Source organism: Hemibagrus wyckioides, linkage group LG01 (genome assembly GCF_019097595.1).
Source record: "Hemibagrus wyckioides isolate EC202008001 linkage group LG01, SWU_Hwy_1.0, whole genome shotgun sequence".
In the NCBI taxonomy this organism is placed as follows: Eukaryota; Metazoa; Chordata; class Actinopteri; order Siluriformes; family Bagridae; genus Hemibagrus; species Hemibagrus wyckioides.
The window spans coordinates 16,778,481-16,797,523 of NC_080710.1; the positions used below are offsets into that span (position 1 = coordinate 16,778,481).

The window sequence follows — 19,043 nt, forward strand, 5'->3', positions numbered from 1 at the left end:
CTTTGGCCCTTTCCAATATGGCGGATGCATCAGCGTATCACGATAGCTAGCAACGCAGTCTACCGTTTTGAAATCTACAGCGCGCAGTCCCGCTTACTTTTCCGCCAGGATTTCAACTGTTGGTGATTATGTGGAGGCGCTTACTTATTTGTAGCACTTTAGCTAGCAGGAAATAATAACGTAACTAAGAAATTTAGCGTTTCATATTTCTGAACGGCAATACGAATCTTGAAAAGTAAATAACAGATGAGCTAAGTAGTGGATTTAGCTTCCCTGTTTGTTTGGCTTGTGTACACAACAGCGCCTGAAACATGTCTCTGTCCCCGGAGAAAGCTTCTGAACTAAAGCAGATTATTCAGGATCAGCTGATTAAGGTATGTTTATGGCTTTAATGATGTTGACGTGCTAGGTAAAATGTGTAAGAATGACTATTGCCATAATGCTTAATAGTTTTAAGATTCAGCACCAGGACCTGCTGTGTGTGACATGACGCCCCCCCTGTGCTCAGATGGACATCCACAGGAAGATTCGGGATGTGGTTGCGGAGGCAGTGCGGTGTGAAGGGGATCGGGCAGAGGAGCAGCCTCTCTCTGAGGAGGACCTGCTGAGGGCACTGCAGCGCAGGGGCATCGTGGAGGACGCCATGAAGCAGCTCAGTTTCACTAATGCTGTAAGAGTTTTTACAGGGTTCAGTGCTTGCGTTTTAGTCTGAGAGACCAACAGTGAATGAAACCTGGATCCTCTGTCTTCCAGTTACAGGTTCCTGACCCTGGTCCTGAAGAATCCTCTGTTCTGCACTTTAGTGTTTATCTTGCTCCTCTAACACACACACACACTTCAGCTCAGACAGAGCTGTTAATTTCCTGATTGGTTGAATTAGGTGTGTTAGATGTGCAGGATAAACACTAAAATGTCTAGGACAGGGCCAGAATGATAAGATCCAGAAGTCAGTTTTGTTTTATTTTGTTACAGCTCTTGAGATCACAACCCACCACTATCAGTGTTCGTTATTTAACACTGATTCTGTTTCACTGGTGATTATTTTTAAATTCTAAACCCATGACTCAAAAACAGCTCATATTATTATAAATATTGCTAATAAATAAAGAAAATATTTCATGTTTTTGAATAATATGTCTGCTGTGATGTTCTGTAGATTTTATTTGACAGTTAAAATGGTCCTTTGTTGCAAAATGTTTGAGAGCCCTGTTTCAAATGCATACATATATGATCTCACTGGAACAAAGAAGCCCCAAACTCCATATTAATGGCATATTAATATTTGTTTTCTTATCAGTAACTCAAAGCTTTAATGAAAAACTCCACTTTAATTCAGATCACATGTTTTTAGTAGTTCGCAACTGTGCAACCTGAGATGGCCTTTACAAGACAGTGATTTTTCTGTCCTGCAATCATTTCTGTGTGGATTTCAATAAACATTTCATTAAACGCGATTTGGTGCTAAAATCTTCAAATGTTCACAAGAACTCTGAATCAGAAACATAACTAAGGCATGAATAACAACACCATATATTACAGTGAGTATGAAATAATTTTTGATAATATTTTTTTTTATCTTTAGACACTTTCACAAACAGAAGCAGAGGATCTAGACAAGTCTCCAGCTCGTGTAACTGAGAAAGGCATTACCCAACTTAAAACAGGTCAGTTGTGAATATACATAAAAGGTGATTATGTAATTTGTGTAATGAGGGGGGGGAAATATAGCATTTAGCAAAAAATTAATTTTCATGGTTTGTTCTGTTTTTATTCTTGCTAGCCAATATAAGTCCACTGAGGAGATACTTGTACCTGCAGGTTCTGGGTGGAAAAGCCTTCCTCGAGCACCTGCAGGAGCCAGAGCCTTTACCTGGACAGGTGTGTTCTACCTTCACACTCCACCTTCACTTCCGCAACCAACGCTTTCACTCCAAACCTGTGCCCTGTGCTTGTGAACCGGACTTACAAGAGGGCTTTCTTCTAGAAGTACACAGAGATGGTCCAGGTATATCACATACATACTACTTCTGCTTTTAATTAGCAGCCTTAGCAATGATCTCAAAATAAAATATAACAGAATATAACATTTTCATTTCATTTCATTGTCTGTACCGCTTATCCAATCTATACTCGGGTCATGGGGAGCCAGTGCCTATCTCAGGCGTCACTGGGCATCAAGGCAGGATACACCCTGGATGGAGTAAAATATAACATATAACTCCATTTTTCTTGTGGCCTAGGTGATGCCAGTAAAATGGCTGATGCCACCACCATGCTGTCCATTTGTGACCCGGTGCACATGGTGTTGATTAGGACAGACACTGCAGGAGACACCACACTTGTCTCTTCTTATTTCTTGGACTGGCGATCTGTTCTCTGTGCTCCCAATGGAAAGACATCAGTGGCTGTGGAGCTGCTTGGTGTAGGTAAGAGCTGCTCCTTATTTGGTTATTTAGCTTCAGTAACCCCTTGTTTTCTAAGCACTTGGGTTGTGGTGGATCTGTAGACAATCCCAGATCACTGGCCATGAGTTGGGAATACACTCTGGATGAAACGTCAGTACATGTCAGGGCACCATGCACACACTGTGACAGACTTATTCACATCTAGTGCAGCAGTCATTCTACTGGCATGTTTTTGGAAGATTGGAGAAACTGGCACACCCAGAGAAAAGAAAAGTCACAGTGCCACCTGATATTTTCTTCAGCTTAAAGAGTTAATGTAATACAGTAATTCTACAGTATCCTGTTTGCTTTTGCAATGATGATGACCATTTAAATTACTGTATGATTTCCATTGTGTGTGTGTGTGTGTGTGTGTGTGTGTGTGTTTCTCGATTCAGGCAGTGAGTGTAAAGTGCCTGCTGGTGTTCTTAATCTCAAGCTGGAATTGTATCCTCCCCTAAGTGAGACTCTGAGCCCTGAAGTCATTAGCACACAGGTGAAATATTAACTGTTTTTTTGTGCATTAGTGATCAGTGACCAAATCTAGCCACTTGGGTATACACCGATCAGCCATAACATTATGAGCAGTGAGAGGTGAAGTGAATAACACTGATTATCTCCTCATCATGGTACCTGTTAGTGGGTGGGATATATTAGACAACAGGTGAGCATTTTGTCCTCAAAGTTGATGTGTTAGATGCAGGAAAAATGGGCTAGAGTAAGGATTTGAGCGAGTTTGGCAAGGGCCAAATTGTGATGGCTAGACGACTGGATCAGAGCATCTCCAAAACTGCAGCTCTTGTGGGGTGTTCCTGGTCTGCAGAGGTCAGTAACTATCAAAAGTATCCTTTAAGTCCTGTACATATCCTTTAAGTCTTAGCAACTTGGAGGACTTGAAGGATCTACTGCTAACATCTTGGTGCCTGATACGACAGCACACCGTCAGGGATCTAGTAGAGTCCATGCCTTGACTGGTCAGGGCTGTTTTGGCAGCAAAAGGGGGACCAACACAATATTAAGCGAGTAGTCATAATGCTGTGGCTGATTGGTGTATTTCTCAATATTTCATCTGCTTCACTGTGGTGCATAATTTCAGTACTCATATGAAGTAAGTACTACTTAACCGTAGTAAAAACTGGCAGGTCATCACCAAACTGCCTGCTCAAAGTCACAGAAGCTTTGTCACTTCAACCATATATAGCTGATGCAGTACACAGTGAAATGAAACAACGTTCCTCCTAGACCAAAGGTGCTACACATAACAAAGACAAAGTACAGTGACACAGACAAACATAGAGATAAACATAGAGATAAAGCTAAACTATACTTAAGGTGCAATCTTTAGTAAAAACTAGACATACAACAGAAGTGCACAGGATGACAAGACAGTGCAGACAAACAACATGTAGACCGACTCTGTGCAAAAGGATAGTGTTGACAGTGAGTGCAACACTGAACTTAAATTGATTTGTTGAAGGTAAAGTAATTACAGTAGCTTGAAGCTCAGTAGCTGAAATTCACTTAGAAAGGAGTTTATAACATGATTCTGAATTTCATAAAGGAAGTGTCAGTTATTTGTTGTTTTTCCACTTGGCTCACTGAAATCAGTTTTAACTTCAAATGACTACAGATCCAGTGCTTTCACTCTACCAAACAAGACCAGAGGGTTTAGTGAAATCATTGCATTTAAAAAGAAGACCAAGTCTTATTGTATGTTTGATCTTTTTTATTACAGCGATCACTAGAGCGGCAGAAGAGCGCAGAGAAAGAACGCTTATTTCTGGTCTATGCTAAGCAGTGGTGGAGGGAGTTCTTAGAAATACGACCATCTCATCAGTCCAAGCTGGTTAAAATCTTTGCTCAAGTGAGTAACTTGATCTGTTTTTTTGTGTACTGTGTACTTTAAATTGTTTATAGCCTTAGACATTGTTTTGTATTCTCTTTTTTCCCCACTCTTAGTGTGTGTCGTGTTTGTTTGTAGGATGAGAATGGGGTGAACAGACCAGTGTGTTCATACGTGCGTGTCTTGCGTGCTGGCCGGCTGTTGGAAAGTCCACGTCAGGCAGCTCGCTTTGTGAGTCTGCTGGCTCAGGAGAGGGCGCCGGTGCTGGGGGGAGGAACACGTCACGAGCAGTGGTGCACTATGATGGCGTTCCTCTGTAGGAACAAGGTAACTGAAGCTTCTCCTGAATGTGAACCAGTTTACAAAGCTGTGCTGGGTTTAGCAGAATTATGCATAAGATGTTCACCATGTAAGCTTTGGTTTGGTTTCCTATGTGTTTAGTATGTATACACTGATCAGGCATAAAATTATGACCACCAGTCTAATATTGTGTTGGTCCCCCTTTTGCTGCCAAAGTTGTCCAGCCCTGGGCCTCCATGGGCCCCACCTCGCAACTTACAGGACTTAAAGGATACTTTTGACAGATACTGACCACTGCAGACCGGGAACACCCCATAAGAGCTGCAGTTTTGAAGATGCTGTGATCCAGTCGTCTAGCCATCGCAATTTGGCCCTTGTCAAACTCGCTCAAATCCTTACGCTTACCCGTTTTCCCTGCTTCTAACGCATCAACTTTGAGGACAAAATGTTCACTTGCTGCTTAAATATATCCCACCCACTAACAGGTGCCATGATGAGGAGATAATCAGTGTTATTCACGTCACCTCTCAGTGCTCATAATGTTATGCCTGATCGGTCTATATAATAGTGATGACAGCTAGGATGGCTTAATGCTTTATAAAGAACAATTATTGTGTAAAATATGGTTATTTGTTATTGATGCTTTGGTCCTGTTTTGGTTCAGAATGCTGAAGGAGTCACACCACCCTGGCAGGGATCATTTTCCTATAACAGCATGTCTAGTTGTGTTTTTGTCCATAATTAACAGATGGGTTAACAATACAAGTAGACACTAAATCAGATTCACAACTTGTTTTGTGTGTGTGCTCAGAGAGATAAACTCATGATAGTGCCATGATATTTTTCTCCTTCCCATAAATTAATCTCACTGTCTGTTTCTTTGTGTGTTTCCCTGTTACAAGGGTGATTGTGAGGACCATGCCATACTGCTGTGTAGCCTGCTATTGGGCTTTGGCCTGGATGCATATGTGTGTGTAGGCACCAAAGCTAAAAACATTCCACACACCTGGGTGATGACCTGTGGTACTGATGGCACTGTCACTTTCTGGGAGAGTCAGACTGCACACAGGTAGCATCTAACATAGAAACCCTACATAGTTCAGTCTTACATACCCTTATGTGTACTTACTTTCTTCTCAGGTACCTACATCAGCCAATAGACCCTGAGGCCCCCCCACTAGTTCCTCAGCCCAAACCCACCTACCCATACCGCACGATTGGTTGTGCTTTCAACAACAAGACTTTCTGGGCTAATTGCCAGCCTTCAGACTCTGTGGAGTTGTGTGTGTTTGACTTCCTGGATGCTTCACGCTGGAAGGCTATGAGTGAAGAGGCTGTTTGTTCAGTTTGTTCCCTGAGTCCTCCTACTCCTCCTCTGTGTCCTCCCTCAGTGCAGGCCAACGATGCCAGCAACCAACTAGAGCTTGAGCTGCGCTACCTGATTACTGAGCACAGGAAGGTAGTACACACTAATTATGTCTAAAGTGCACTAAACATTGGTTTACAATAAAAGTTGGTCATCTGAAAGCTGCCATATGGCCCAGTAACCTCAGTGCCGTACTGAACCCGAAGGGCACTGGGAACAAGACTTGGTTTTAGAAAAACATGAACTTAATTTTCTTTTTTTCTCAGGATATTGGTCTGGCTACAGTGTGGGATGATCACCTGTCCTATCTGCTCTCATCTGCTCTGGCAGCCTATGAGCTAGAGCGCTGTACAGGCATGTCATGTGGAAATGAAGAGTTTCAGGATGCTGTTCGGAGAGCTGTACCAGATGGACACACATTTAAAGGCTTTCCTATTCAGTTTTTACACCGTAATGCACGCAGAGCTTTTGCTACCTGCCTCAGGTACACACACACACACACACATATATACATGCACTTCTTACTTTTAAGATGCACAATGCCTTTCTAACGCCTGACTTCCACAGAATAGAAAGCTAAAAGCGCAGCTATAATACAAGGTTAGAAAAAACCTTGTTGTAGGTTTCTCTTTTAGTATATTATAGCCAGTAGTATATGAGCAAAGCCAGAATAAAGGATATGTAGTTGATATGTCTGTTCTCTATATCTGAACAGGTCACCTTTCTGTGAGGAGGTTGTGTCTTGTCGGGGGGATCATGTCCGTCTGGCAGTGCGGGTGCGTGTGTTTCCCTATCTTGAGTCAGCCTGCGCTGTCTGGATCATGTTTGCCTGCAAGTACAGATCAGTGCTGTGATCAGCAGTCAACTCTGTGTGTGTCTGTATGTGTGTGTATAAAGTAATAGTAATATGTGATTTTTTTATTTTATTTATTTTTTTGGGGGGGGGCATTTGGTTGGTCTCCATAGAAAAATGACATTTTTACAAAATATAATTAGAGCTCAAATGTATTTTAGCATTATTACACAAACCAGGTGAAATTGTCCATGAATATTGTCTGTCTTTGTGTATGCTTTTTGTTTATTATGTTAATATGTACCTGTATTAAAAGTTGTGACTTTTCCTATGACTGTGTGAATGTGTGTTTTTAGGGGTGGGGGTTATTCTACAGTAGGTTTGAATCACATTGAGACACATTCAGTTTTTGCACAGATAACTCTTTTAAATCAGTTATATTCAATTTACTTTTTGGCATTCAAAAGTAAATTCAATTGGACATGATCTAGAAAGGCACACAACTGGGTGTGTGTAATGTCCCACAATTCAAGGTGCATGTCACACCAGAAACCAAGCCATGAGGTACAAGGAATTCTTTGTAGACCTTTGCTTTGAATGGTACAAGGAGCACAATGGGCTGCATCATTGCAAAATAAGAGAGGTTTGAAACCATCATAACTTTTCTCAGATATTATCAAGAACCCAGTGGCTATTCTAATAGAGCTCGAAGTCCTCAACAGAGATGGAAGGACATGCCAGGAGGACAGCCATTTTAGAAGTCAGGTCTAACAGCTTTATGTTGGAGTGGCTGTACCTAAAAACAAGTAAAATATCATGGCAGGCACCTGAAAGACACTGGAGACATGTGGAAGAATATCTGGTTTGATGAGACAAAAATGATTTGGTTTGAACCTCAAGCTGAGGATCACTAATGTGAATCGTTGTGGTGGCACCCCTTCTCAGTGGGGACAGGGAGACTGGTCAGAATTAAAGAAAGGCTGAATGTATGATTAAAAGCTTACTGTTAAGGCAAGCTATCATAACAGCTTGTATCATATCTGCAAAAAACTTCCACACATTCATCTATTTGAACTGTGAACTGATTTGCAGTATGTCCAATAGATGGCAGCAGTTACCTTTACATTTCTGCAAGTTTCTCTTAGTATTAAGCCAGCACTTTTGAACAGCTTGTATCATATCCACTATGTAGCAATATTATATTTGGCAATTAGTTCTTAGCTCAAATGTGCTGTGCTTTTCTTATAACATTTTCTATCACTACTAAAAAAAAGTGGTATATATAGGATTTTTTTGGTTCAAGCTCGACCCTTTAAAGAACCACAGGAGCTGCTACAACAGACTCTGCTTAGGAATGACAGCTTCTTAACAAATCTGGATATGCAAAGACAGGATTTACACACAACTATACTTTTATGTGCAACTATCACGCCATCTAATTCTGCAGTATCTTATTCTGTACACAAGGGGGAGACAAAGTCTATACAGATCGTCGGATGTTACTGCGGCTACAGCATCTTAGACCTCCTCTCTGTCAGAATAGTCACAGAGATGCTCTTTCAGATTTTTCTGTTTCAACATCTCCCTGATCTCAGTTGGGTAAAAGGGGGAAGATTAACCTAACCCATCTTTTGCTCCCCAATAGGTTTTCAGGATGCTCCTCATCCTGCCTTTCAAAATATAGCTACAGTTTGGTGAGGTTTTCACCATAAATTAATAGGCTCTAATTAAATAGTCTAAATCTAGATGTAGCTATGTGTGTTTACTGTGAACTACATACAACCACGTCTGACTGAATACTCTGAAAGGCATGTTTTCTTCCTTGACTAACCATCTTGTTATCCTTCCACAATTTATTCTAATCGCACATCACCATCAACCCGCAGCATGTGTGTGCAAGGACATCCAATTATTTCTGTTTTACCCACCGCTCATTATCAATTCCTTATTCAGCCCTGAGCTGCAAAGTAATGTGTGTGTGTGTGTGTGTGTGTGTTGAAGAGAGAGACAGAGAAAGAAGGCGCTAGTTTGGGCTAATGAATAAATTCCTTTTTTGACTGAGGTGTACCTTCACTCTTCATCACGTTTGCTGTCTGGGAGAAAAAGTGTTTATTGCGATAGGCAGGTATTTTCTTCACCTCATATTAATCCTCTTTGTTTGCAGGTGTAACGGATTAATAGGTCTTTAGGGAGGAGCACAGGAAAGTTAAACCAAGTTTTAAAAAAAAAAGTCACCTCTCACACAGTATAAATAAACATGATAGAAGAAAATTGGAAAAGTTTGCCTTGAGAATTCAGAGGAACTTTGTTGTGTTTCTTTCTGCACTTGTTTAGATCAGGCTCTAATGTGATACAGAGGTGTGGTGTTAAGATCCAGTAGCTGATAAAGGTGAGCCAAGTAACTGCAGACTGCTACTGCGAAAAACAAACCCTTTCTGTCAATCTGCAAATACACCAGTGAAAAGAGATTAAGGACATTACAACAATATGATATGTGAGCTTTCTGTGGCCATGTGGAAGCCTGTTGCATCGCCTCTTTCTCTTCAGAAAGCAAAGTATTTTTTTAAAAGCATAGAAAAATAAATTTACAGTATGTCAATTGAGATCTAATATAACAGACTGTGTAGAATGTTGTTGTTGTTGTTGCCGTCCTTCGGCTGCTCCCTGTCTGGGTGGCACAGGTTTTAACGCCGGATGCAAATATATCAGAATGTAGAATATTTTAATAAAAATTAAAATATTTCAATTTTAAAAAGGAAAAAAAAAGATTTTAAACACACTGCAAATGGTCCGCACTTTAATATAGAAATAAGCAAAAGTCACACACTCTAAAAACATAGCACTTGGTTGATGAGATGAGAAATGTATGCACGCCTTTTTCATCATTAGCTAAAGGAGATCAATTATAGAATGTATATGTGAAAATTATGTTTGGAAATAATGAAGGCTTTTGTTACAGTGAAATACTTGGAAGCACCTGTTATGCTAAAACAATTAACCTCCTGTGACAGAGATCTTTCACTGTCTCGTTAATGCTTTCCAGTGCCAGGCAATCAGTGGCAATTTACAGAGACAACTGAACAAGTGTATTGTCAGGCTTTTTAATGGATTAAATTTTAGAGATATATTATGCCTTGTAGTGCGAAAATAGTCCTCTTGGAATGAAGCATTTGTTATATTATTTATGTTATAAAATGCACTGTAACATGACTGGATAGAGCAGTCTGTCCTTCGTGTTTTCTTCTCTTTTTTTTATAGAAATACTGGTATTGGTTTGCTGGGGCTGAACAAACAGACTAAATTAACAAGAGGAAAAAGAAGGCAGAAATAAGGTGTGTAGTTCCTATTAGGCTCTGGTAGGAAGAGCTGCATGCTCTGGAGTAGTATGGGTAATAAAGTCATTAATTCAGCTGATGAAGTTGGCCTTTAGGTTAAAGAAAAATCATATCTGTCTTCCTATAAGATGTGACTGGAGAGGCACACAGGGTGGAAGTGGGGGGGTCGACTAATTAGCAGCCGAAAAAGAGGGGGAATGTGCGGAGGGAGGGAGAGGATATGGGAAGTGCTAGAGGTGCTTCTACGGAACTCCTAATGAGACATGTTTAGGGTGAGGGAATGACACACTCATCACACACCAAGCCCGAGATGCACCAAGCTATCTCAGAGCCGCTCCACGCCAGCTAATGATGGGAGTGGGAGGAGGGAGACAAGGTTTAATGTCAGTTAATACAGAGTTTTAATGAGCTGCTTCTGTCATTAAGTCTAAGGAACAGAAAGAAGACCAGACACTTCTGACTGACTCTGCCTTGACTCGAGTAGGAACGCTGCTTTATGCTGGACAGACTGCAAAATACCACCAGTTTTGTTTTGTCTCCTACATTTTAAAAAGGAGTAAGACATTTCCCTTAGGGAGTTGTCTGGGAGGCTGTGCTGTACCTTTTGAAAGGATATTTTTAGGCCAGAGCGATCTTGTCTTAGAGACTGAAGTTAGAGATCGGTAGATTGCAAGAGATTCATCTCACTGTCTTGCTTTTTTGCTCTTCACTATCAGGAAGTCCTGTCTCTCACCTGAGTCTGGCTTGTTGTGTCTGCTGTCTCTGGACCTTGTTATTTGAATGACAGCTCTGCATTAATTTGACAAGCATGTCATGTTGATGGACAGGATCCATCTACTTGGACCTGTCTATCATAAGAACAATATGGAGGCTGTCAGGTTGCCGTGCATTTTGAATGTCGCTGATCAGAATTCCTGCTTGTAATAAAGACTACATGACAGACTGTAACAGAGATAATTACATAAAGTAGAACTAAAATAAAGCAACAGAAATATGTTGTGTACAACTAAATGTATATATATTTAATAACTCAAATCTGGTCTATTTTTTCCCCCCATCAAGTCATTATTTTATAATTCAGCATGCATCCAAGTGTGCTTAATTATATACTTTTTAAGAAAAAAAAATTAAGATCTTGGTCCAAAGAAACCCAACAGCATCAGTGATATGTCATTAATAATGCTTTTGTCATTGTTTTGTCAAAGTTAGTTCTGATTAATGGTTTATTTTATTACTGTGTTGTTCGAATGAAACACATTGTTTTATGTCTTCTTCAGTTACACCACTGGTTTTTCATTTCAGCTGCGCTTCAGGCATTGTGTCTATGGCCATTCTGTTCTTCACTCCCCTTTTTCACTCTCAGTCTCTAAACACCAGTAGTATTACTATGCCATGCACAAGGGAGTCCATGACCTTAGCATGACTTCAATTCCGCCTGCATTGTGTTTCTTTGTGTGGAAGGAGGGAAGCTGCAGTACTGTGTTCAGCTGGGGCACTAAGTTAAGCTGTAATAGCAATCTGGACTTTTAAATTCACAGCACATACGCAATACCACAGCAACTAATTTGTGGCTACAGAAAATGTATCCCAGGGAAACAGAGTTAAAATAATTTATATTTATGTAGTTCTTTGGGAAATGAGTTGAACTTTATTCATTTTGCGGTGATGGAGTGAGATTTTATTAAGGTTCATTTGTAACATTAATGTTCAACATTTGAGACGTGGTGATAAAACACTGAAAATGTCAAAATACTCATTTAGCTTGGTACCTTTTCTGGCACCTTTATTAAGTAAGAGTGCCCCTCTCATTATAGTTAAACACATTAAAAGCAAATATAATGAGTCTGCTTTTGTAGTATTTAATTGTTTTTATTATTTTTTTTTGCCAAATATATAACTTAAATATTATCTTTGATATACTTAATAATACTTAAATAATAGCAGTAATCGTTGTGTTTAGTCTGTTTGTGGCATGTTGCAAGTCTATCCATCAGACCAGGCATATCAGTGTGAAGTTATCTGGAATTTTAGAGCTGTGGCCCTTCTTATAGAGAGAGTTCTTTGTGTAATTCTGGCCTGTTTGTAGAGTGTTTGAGAGACACTGTGACCTCATCTGGCAAAGCCTCTTCTACAGAGTCTCTGATTCCCAAACAAATGTGTGTCGGGTGAGTGTTGCCAGAGCCACTGCTCCTCTCCTGCAGTTCCACTGAGAGCCAATGCAGAGAAAGCCTCGGAGCCTGAGAGCACTCAAAACATCGAGAGCTGTGCAGTGCCAGTACTGGTGTCAAGCCAGAACTACTATTCAATGGAACATCAGACTCAGACAGAGAGGAGGGACTCATGTGCGTCAGTGCTACTTTCAATAAAAGGTTAATGTTAGTTTTAGCTTTGTTATTAGACTAAGATGTTGCCAATCACTCACTCTATAAAACCCCGTAACAGCAACATGCCATCACTTCCAGTTTCTGAATCCAAAAGGACACTCTTAATTGAGGACTTTAAGTAACAAAGGACCGTTGGCTCTGAGCAGATCCATTTGGATTAACTCCAGACCCATTGGGTGAAAGGTTGCTATGCTTTTGACAGGAGAACTTGCTGAAAGACTGGAACAGATGCATAGAGTGTGGTGAGGAAGCTAGAACTTCCTGGACCTCCTCCTATGGCTATTTCTATTCACTGGACAGGAAATTGTCCAAAATGAGTAGGCTAGCTTATTGACAACTGGCGAGAGGAAAATGGTTGGCAAATGTTGGTGTGCTTGAAATATTCTGATCAAAAGCCAAGAAATATATGATAGTTATGTAGCAACAATTTGTAGTTTGATTTTAGAGGTGAGATTTTTATGTATTAAACCCTTTCTTTGATGTGCACTCAAATAAAAGTAAAATATAACTGTTTCTTGCAATTTAGTACCAGTCTGTATTATACAGGGAATACACCGAATCAACACTGACTTCTGATTAGATCAATTAAATGACTTTATTTAATGCTTGTTTGTGACTCCTTGGCACTTTTAAAACTACTGCAAAAAAGAGAAAAAATATAAGTACAATTATGGCCTAAGGACCTCTGGAGAATTCAATTACCAAGTGCGCTGGAGATGGAACCAAGATTGCTCTGTATCTAACAAAAACAATTAAAGCCTATCTGATTGTAGGCTTTAGCTGTGGAGTCAATTTTGGAACGCAAACACGGCTGATGAAGATGTTCTCTCTCATTTATTTTTTTTCACATTTGCAATTCATTTTTTTCACCACCTCCTTTATACCATGTCTGCTTTATTTGCACCTTTTTCTTCAGTGTCTCCTTTCTTTGCCTTTCTCTCTTCATGTGACAGTCCTGTTTCCCTGTCCTGTCCTTCGTCTCCTCTTTGTCTTGTGTGCTGATTTGTGTGTGTGTGTGTGTGTGTGAGGAGAAGTGCACCGTTCACCAGCCTCTTTGCCTCAATAATGAAAATATCACAGTGAAGGCGGAGTGAGGAGGCTGACCTTTATCGGCCTGGCGCATTTTCGCCACGCTTGCTTGCTCTTTTGTAAAATGCCTGGCCACACTCCTCTCCCACGGGCAATCTGACTGAGAGACCGCAGCGGATTGAGTGTTTGTAGATCTATACCCAGTGTAAATAATTTACCGTGTTCAGACGCCACTCAAGAGGAGTAGAGGAAAAATATGCAGTGCCGTGTCTGAAAATGGAGAGCTGCTCTATTTGGATGCGGCGCAATGCACCCAATTACTGTTCGGCTTAGAAGCACTGAAAAAAAAAAAACAATGAAGCAGCCGACTCCTAAATTTTACATGATGAATCGGATTGGAGTGAGAGATTCAGTCAGAAGCAAAACAGCTATTTTTTTTTTTTTACATTTTTTAAAAAAAATATGCCTTAAAGGTAATGCATACCAGTTAGGGATTAAAATGATTGTATGCACAGAAGAAGCACATTTGACTGATAACATGCAGTTCAATTAATCTGCTGCTAAATTGTTCTGGTGCAAAAACCCTGATTCAGAATCCAGAGGTGATTCAAGAGATTATGTAGGCTAACAAAGATCATTTTTTCCCCACCTGAATCATGGTGTTAACCAAGATTTTTATGATCTGTTCAGGCATCAGTGAAAGGAAATGTAAACTTCAATATCATCTTTATGGAAAGACAAAGAATTGTAGGATGACAATAGTGTTTCATTTACTAGTATTAATGTAAATTTAACATTTAAATATAAATAGTATAAATTATATTTTTAGAATTCATACACAAAGGTAGCTCAGTGTGCTTTACAATGTAAAACAATCAGAGAAGGTACAATAGAATTTAATAAAAGTAACTGTGGAATACAAGAAGAGTAATAACACAGTAATAATACATGTAGTAAGATACAATTCTAAGTAGAAAGATCATGAAAAGACAAGGGTCTTATAACAATAAAATACAAGATAAATTGCAGTGCTAGCCCTGAGTGCTCATTTAGCTGTAAAATTATCTAGGTTGCCTATCTTTTTCAGGTAAAAGAAACATCCTTAATCCTATATATTATAAAGAGCAAACCAGATGCCTTTTGCACCATCCAAACCTCATATTTGCTAATGTTTTTATTTATTTATTTATTTATTTTTAACCAAGATACTCCCCCACCCTTTAAAAAAACATTTGACATTTCTGTGATCAGCATCCAGGAACCCCTTCTATGCTCAGGACCTCAGCCAATTGCCTGCTTTGCCCATCCTGCAGCTATGCTAGTGCTAGACCTTCCCAAATGCTGATACAGAAACGGGAGCAAATTTAAATAGTGCCAGCAGTGTTCCACTAGCAAAAATTTTAAATTTATCTTTAAAAATAATACTTTTGAAGTTTCAGAATCAAAGCTTAGGAAAGATACTTGGATTGATTTATCTGTTTAATAGCTACCAGAATAAAATTGTGCATGTATGATAAATTCTGACCAGATGATACAAAATTGTGAACAGATACAGATAAGGTCAGTGCCTCCTCTTTATTGGAATTAATGCTGGTTTATGCTGACATTCATGTAAATATTCTCTAGACCATGTGCGGGAAAGCATTGAGTTGGGTGACAAATGTCACCAAAACAGCTTCAATGAGCCTTTTTCTGGAAGTGTGCACACCATTCTTCCAGAATATATTTCATGATGGTTAAGATGTGGTGATGCTAAAGGCAATAACGTATGAGTTATATCATTTTCATACTCATCAATATAGTGAGCCATCATGGCTTGTTGATGGGGACATCCTGAAATAGGATCCCATCAAGATAGAAATCTTGGACAAATGTGATCAATCAGAATAACTTTGCAACAAAAACTTACTGTTCTTTTAGGGACACTTTCCTCTAAGCAGCCTCTAAGTGGAGGAAAGCATGCCAGCAAAATGCTTTCACGGCATAACGGAGTTACCATCTTTATTTGTCATCTGTCACTACATAGATGTGCTCAGTGTGCATAGCCTCTAACCCTAGACCTGTATGAAATCCATGCTGTGCTCTATGCCAGTCTCCAAGGTTTATCTGGGCAGCATGCCAGCACAGAAACAGGATGCTAGTTAGAGTAATGCAGTCATTTGATATTAGCCTGCAAACTGTGTAAGACAATGAAAAGGAATTGACAGTGCTTTGCAAGGCATTTGCTCAGATGTCATGTGAGAAGAGTTAATGGACCTGTGTTTGGATTTGATCCGCTGTTCAGGGTCCATAAAGTTAAAATGATCAGAATTTAACCACTTTCAACTTCCTTTGTGATATTCAAGTTTGCTGTGACATTGTTGATTACAATGCTTTGCAAAAATCTTCAGTGACTCCTGACAAGTCTTGACTTTAGGAAGGGTAGTTAACATGACTTGTGTAACTGTATTTTATGACTTGTTACTCAGTGTTTTGCATACTCTATAGCAGAACGCACAGTGTGAATTTGTGCCTGTAATTAGGACAGATTCTGTTCCACATAATAAAGTCTGCTGCAAGAAGGGTGTGTGAATTCAGCCCTTGACTATATTCACCTTTGAATTATGTTCTATGTTTTTCTACTCCCTAAAAACAAAACTCTAACAGATTAAACTGCACATGACTTCACCGATTGCATGTTCACATTTTCTCTGAACCTCTTTAGTGTACTATGTATATCAGTCTATATCAGACCACCTGGTTCTCACCAAGGCGACTCATGTCAGTGTTAGTTTTTGAATTTTTTTGTCAGTAGTTTCACACAAAGGTCAATATTAGCATGCAGGTCTAATTAGTCAGTCAAAATGTGTACATCTCCTTTACAATTTTGAAAGTTTTCAATGCATTTAATCGTATTACATCAACATATAACATAGCTGGAAATTTGAATCCAGCTTCAGATCTTGTTATAGGCTTTGGAAAATGTTTACATTTTTTAAAATGTGTATCTCTTCTTTTAGCTCAAAAACAGTGACGTTGAAACAAATGAAATATTCTCATTACAATATTAAAGTAAAAATTATTTATTGGGGTTTATGCTTGTTACTTTATGCCATCCTTATAAGTAGCTTTTATGTTGTTAAGTATCTGCAAAGTGTTATAGAACTAATAGCTGCATAGCATTCGTTTTTAATTTACTCTGCTGTAGTATAATTAATGTGATTCAGTGTTCTGCACTTGCGAAGCAGTAGCAAATGACTTTAACCGAAGCTGCAATTAAAATGTTTCCTCAGGATGCAAGTTAAAAAAATGTATTTATCAGATAAAAGATTTTGAATCCCCCCCCCCAAAAAAAAAAAAATCTGTAAAGGAAAGACGTCTGTAAGCAGCAGCCTGTTGGAGGCCCTAATTAAGTGTGATTGGTGGCCGAGGAGAGAAGTGGGACATGAGTAGACTGAGCCGAGGGACAGAAGTGAGACAGGCCCGTGATTAATGTGCTGGCTGTGATGCATGGTGATAGGAAAGACAGGACTGAGCCACACACTGCTGATGAGTACCACCTCATACTTGCGAAAAAAAAATGTAAGTAACAAGAAGACATTGCGATTGTATAAGTGTCTTCATTGATAGGGCCACCTGATAAAGACAGACAGAGCTAGCAAGTTCTACTGGCAATGCTTATCTTTCATAGTGCGTTTAGTTCTGCTTATAATTTTTGTAACTGACCTCCTTAATACAGGGTTTGTCTGATGGAATCACGGTCACATTTTTTCAGCATCTCTTTGCTCTGGAGAAGACGCTGAGACTGGAATATGCAGCCTGGGGCTAAATTCTAAGCTAAACATTCGTGTCCTGTCTGGTTAGCTGGCAGCACTGTGCCAAGGCTGTCATGGTGATGGGTTGGTATGTAGAATATCCCAGAGAGGAACGCTTGCTAGGCTAATTAAAATGCAGGTGGATGTTATGAGGCTCACACACCTGCCTCATGCGTATACACACTTCATTGCCAATCAGCTACCCCCCTAAGAAGAAATGGGATTAGGAGACAGACTTGATTTAAGTTAGTGATGATGATTTTTACTGTTATGGGTTTTTTTTTCATAGTGTTAACACAGGTACTATTCTAGGCAGTTCAGAGATAATCACTTCCATTCTCAAGCCTTTCTCGCTCTGGTGTTTTGTTTTTCGCCAATAATTGTTGTAGGTAATGATCTTTTAAAAGCTAATTGTTCTCTTTATCCCCCTCTCTGTCTCTCTCTCTCTCTCTCTCTCCTCTTTTTTTTTTTAGCTTTAATGGAGTGTATGAAGCTTTGCTTCTTACTCTCGCTTGCCTGTGCTGCTTATTAAAGCCATGCAAGGCCATTGTAGAAGCCCAAAAACATTCACACACATACTGCTGCTTTCTCATTATACACTGAATCAAAAGCCAGTTAGACATCTCAGAAATTCAGCAGCTGACTTTTTGCATAGCCTCTTAAACTTCTTAAAGGGATATTGTGGCTTAGCACCGCTTGTGGAAACCTACATAGAATTGATTAAATACTGTAAATCATTCAATGCTTTAATGCATTAAATCCATTGTTGTAAATGCACAAAAGTCAAGATTTTCTGAAGAGATGGATGCCAGGGTGTTACTTCATATCTAAATGGCACTTCAATTTGTCCATAAAATAGATAAACTCTTTGAACACCTTACTGAACTCTTCCACATTTCACTAGATTCCCAGGAGCAAGAGCAAGCTTCTGATTCTCTCCTGCATTTCTCAGCTCTTGACTGAGGAGCTCCAGCATTCAGACACTGATAGCTAACAAGCTAAACGAGAGTGAGAGTGAGAAAGAGAGAGGAAGAGAGAGAGAGAGACCAGAGACTGTGGCCACCCAAGGGAGTGATAAGCGGGCTGTTTCTAGGTCAGTGCAGAAGGGATGCAGGTTGTAGTGAAGAACCTGCAGTACTAACCCAACCTCCAATTAAAGTGTGAGTGCCTGTCATTTTCTCTCTCTCTCTCTCTCTCTCTCTCTCTCTCTCTCTCTCCCCTCCATCCTTACTTAGCCAAGCATGAGAAATCATCCCCAAAGACTTTGGACAGAGACAAGACAAAGATTTTCAGGATCGATGGTGAAGAAAAGAAAGGTAGTGAAATTTTTAACATGATGAGATCTCATCATATTAAAATGCTCTGCTTGCCTTTTTTGAATTCCTGAGAGGTCTGAAGTATGCATAAGGAATTCATTGTACAACTTCTTGACTAATCTCAAAAGCATAAGGTTTTGGAACAAGCATGGAAGCTTTAGTGCATAATCAAATTAACATTTAAAGTGATGCAGAGTGGAAGACAATGGGTGAATTTTCCAAATGCATCACACTGCTGAGAGGTCTGAAGTATACATGAGGAATCTGTCGCATGAGCTTTTGACTAATCTCAAAAGCATACGATTTTGGAAGAAGGAGATGGTTTAGTGCATCAACACATTTGCATTTAAAGTAATGCAGAGCTGAAGACAATGGCTGAGTTTTACAAATGCATCACAGGGTAAATACCATTAAAGTTGGCATAATATATACAATATAA

The 19,043-nt window shown here is 39.6% G+C and overlaps 1 protein-coding gene across 5 annotated transcripts; it reads left to right on the forward strand.

Annotated features, from left to right (window-relative positions):
• Positions 1-14: 14 nt before the first annotated feature.
• On the forward strand, positions 15-7,061 carry cep76 (centrosomal protein 76). Of its 5 annotated transcripts, XM_058403706.1 has the most exons (13): positions 15-374; positions 509-670; positions 1,583-1,664; positions 1,781-2,005; positions 2,241-2,426; positions 2,843-2,940; positions 4,180-4,308; positions 4,426-4,614; positions 5,490-5,656; positions 5,728-6,046; positions 6,220-6,437; positions 6,521-6,553; positions 6,669-6,768. In XM_058403706.1, the coding sequence occupies exons 1-12, from the start codon at positions 312-314 to the stop codon at positions 6,531-6,533; spliced, it is 1,851 nt and encodes a 616-aa protein (XP_058259689.1). In that variant the 5' UTR covers positions 15-311; the 3' UTR covers positions 6,534-6,553; positions 6,669-6,768. The 5 variants fall into 5 exon arrangements, with proteins under 5 accessions (XP_058259689.1, XP_058259529.1, XP_058259451.1 ...); XM_058403546.1 differs by lacking the exon at positions 6,521-6,553 and having other exon boundaries at positions 451-670; positions 6,669-7,061; XM_058403468.1 differs by lacking the exon at positions 6,521-6,553 and having other exon boundaries at positions 464-670; positions 6,669-7,061.
• Positions 7,062-19,043: the final 11,982 nt, after the last annotated feature.

Bases quoted from the DNA above. Each gene is read 5' to 3' on its own strand.
- cep76 (XM_058403392.1), top strand. From the start codon at position 312: ATGTCTCTGTCCCCGGAGAAAGCTTCTGAACTAAAGCAGATTATTCAG. The intron at 1,665-1,780 runs GTCAGTTGTGAA...TATTCTTGCTAG, and splicing joins CATTACCCAACTTAAAACAG to CCAATATAAGTCCACTGAGG. The intron at 4,615-5,489 runs GTAACTGAAGCT...CCCTGTTACAAG, and splicing joins CGTTCCTCTGTAGGAACAAG to GGTGATTGTGAGGACCATGC.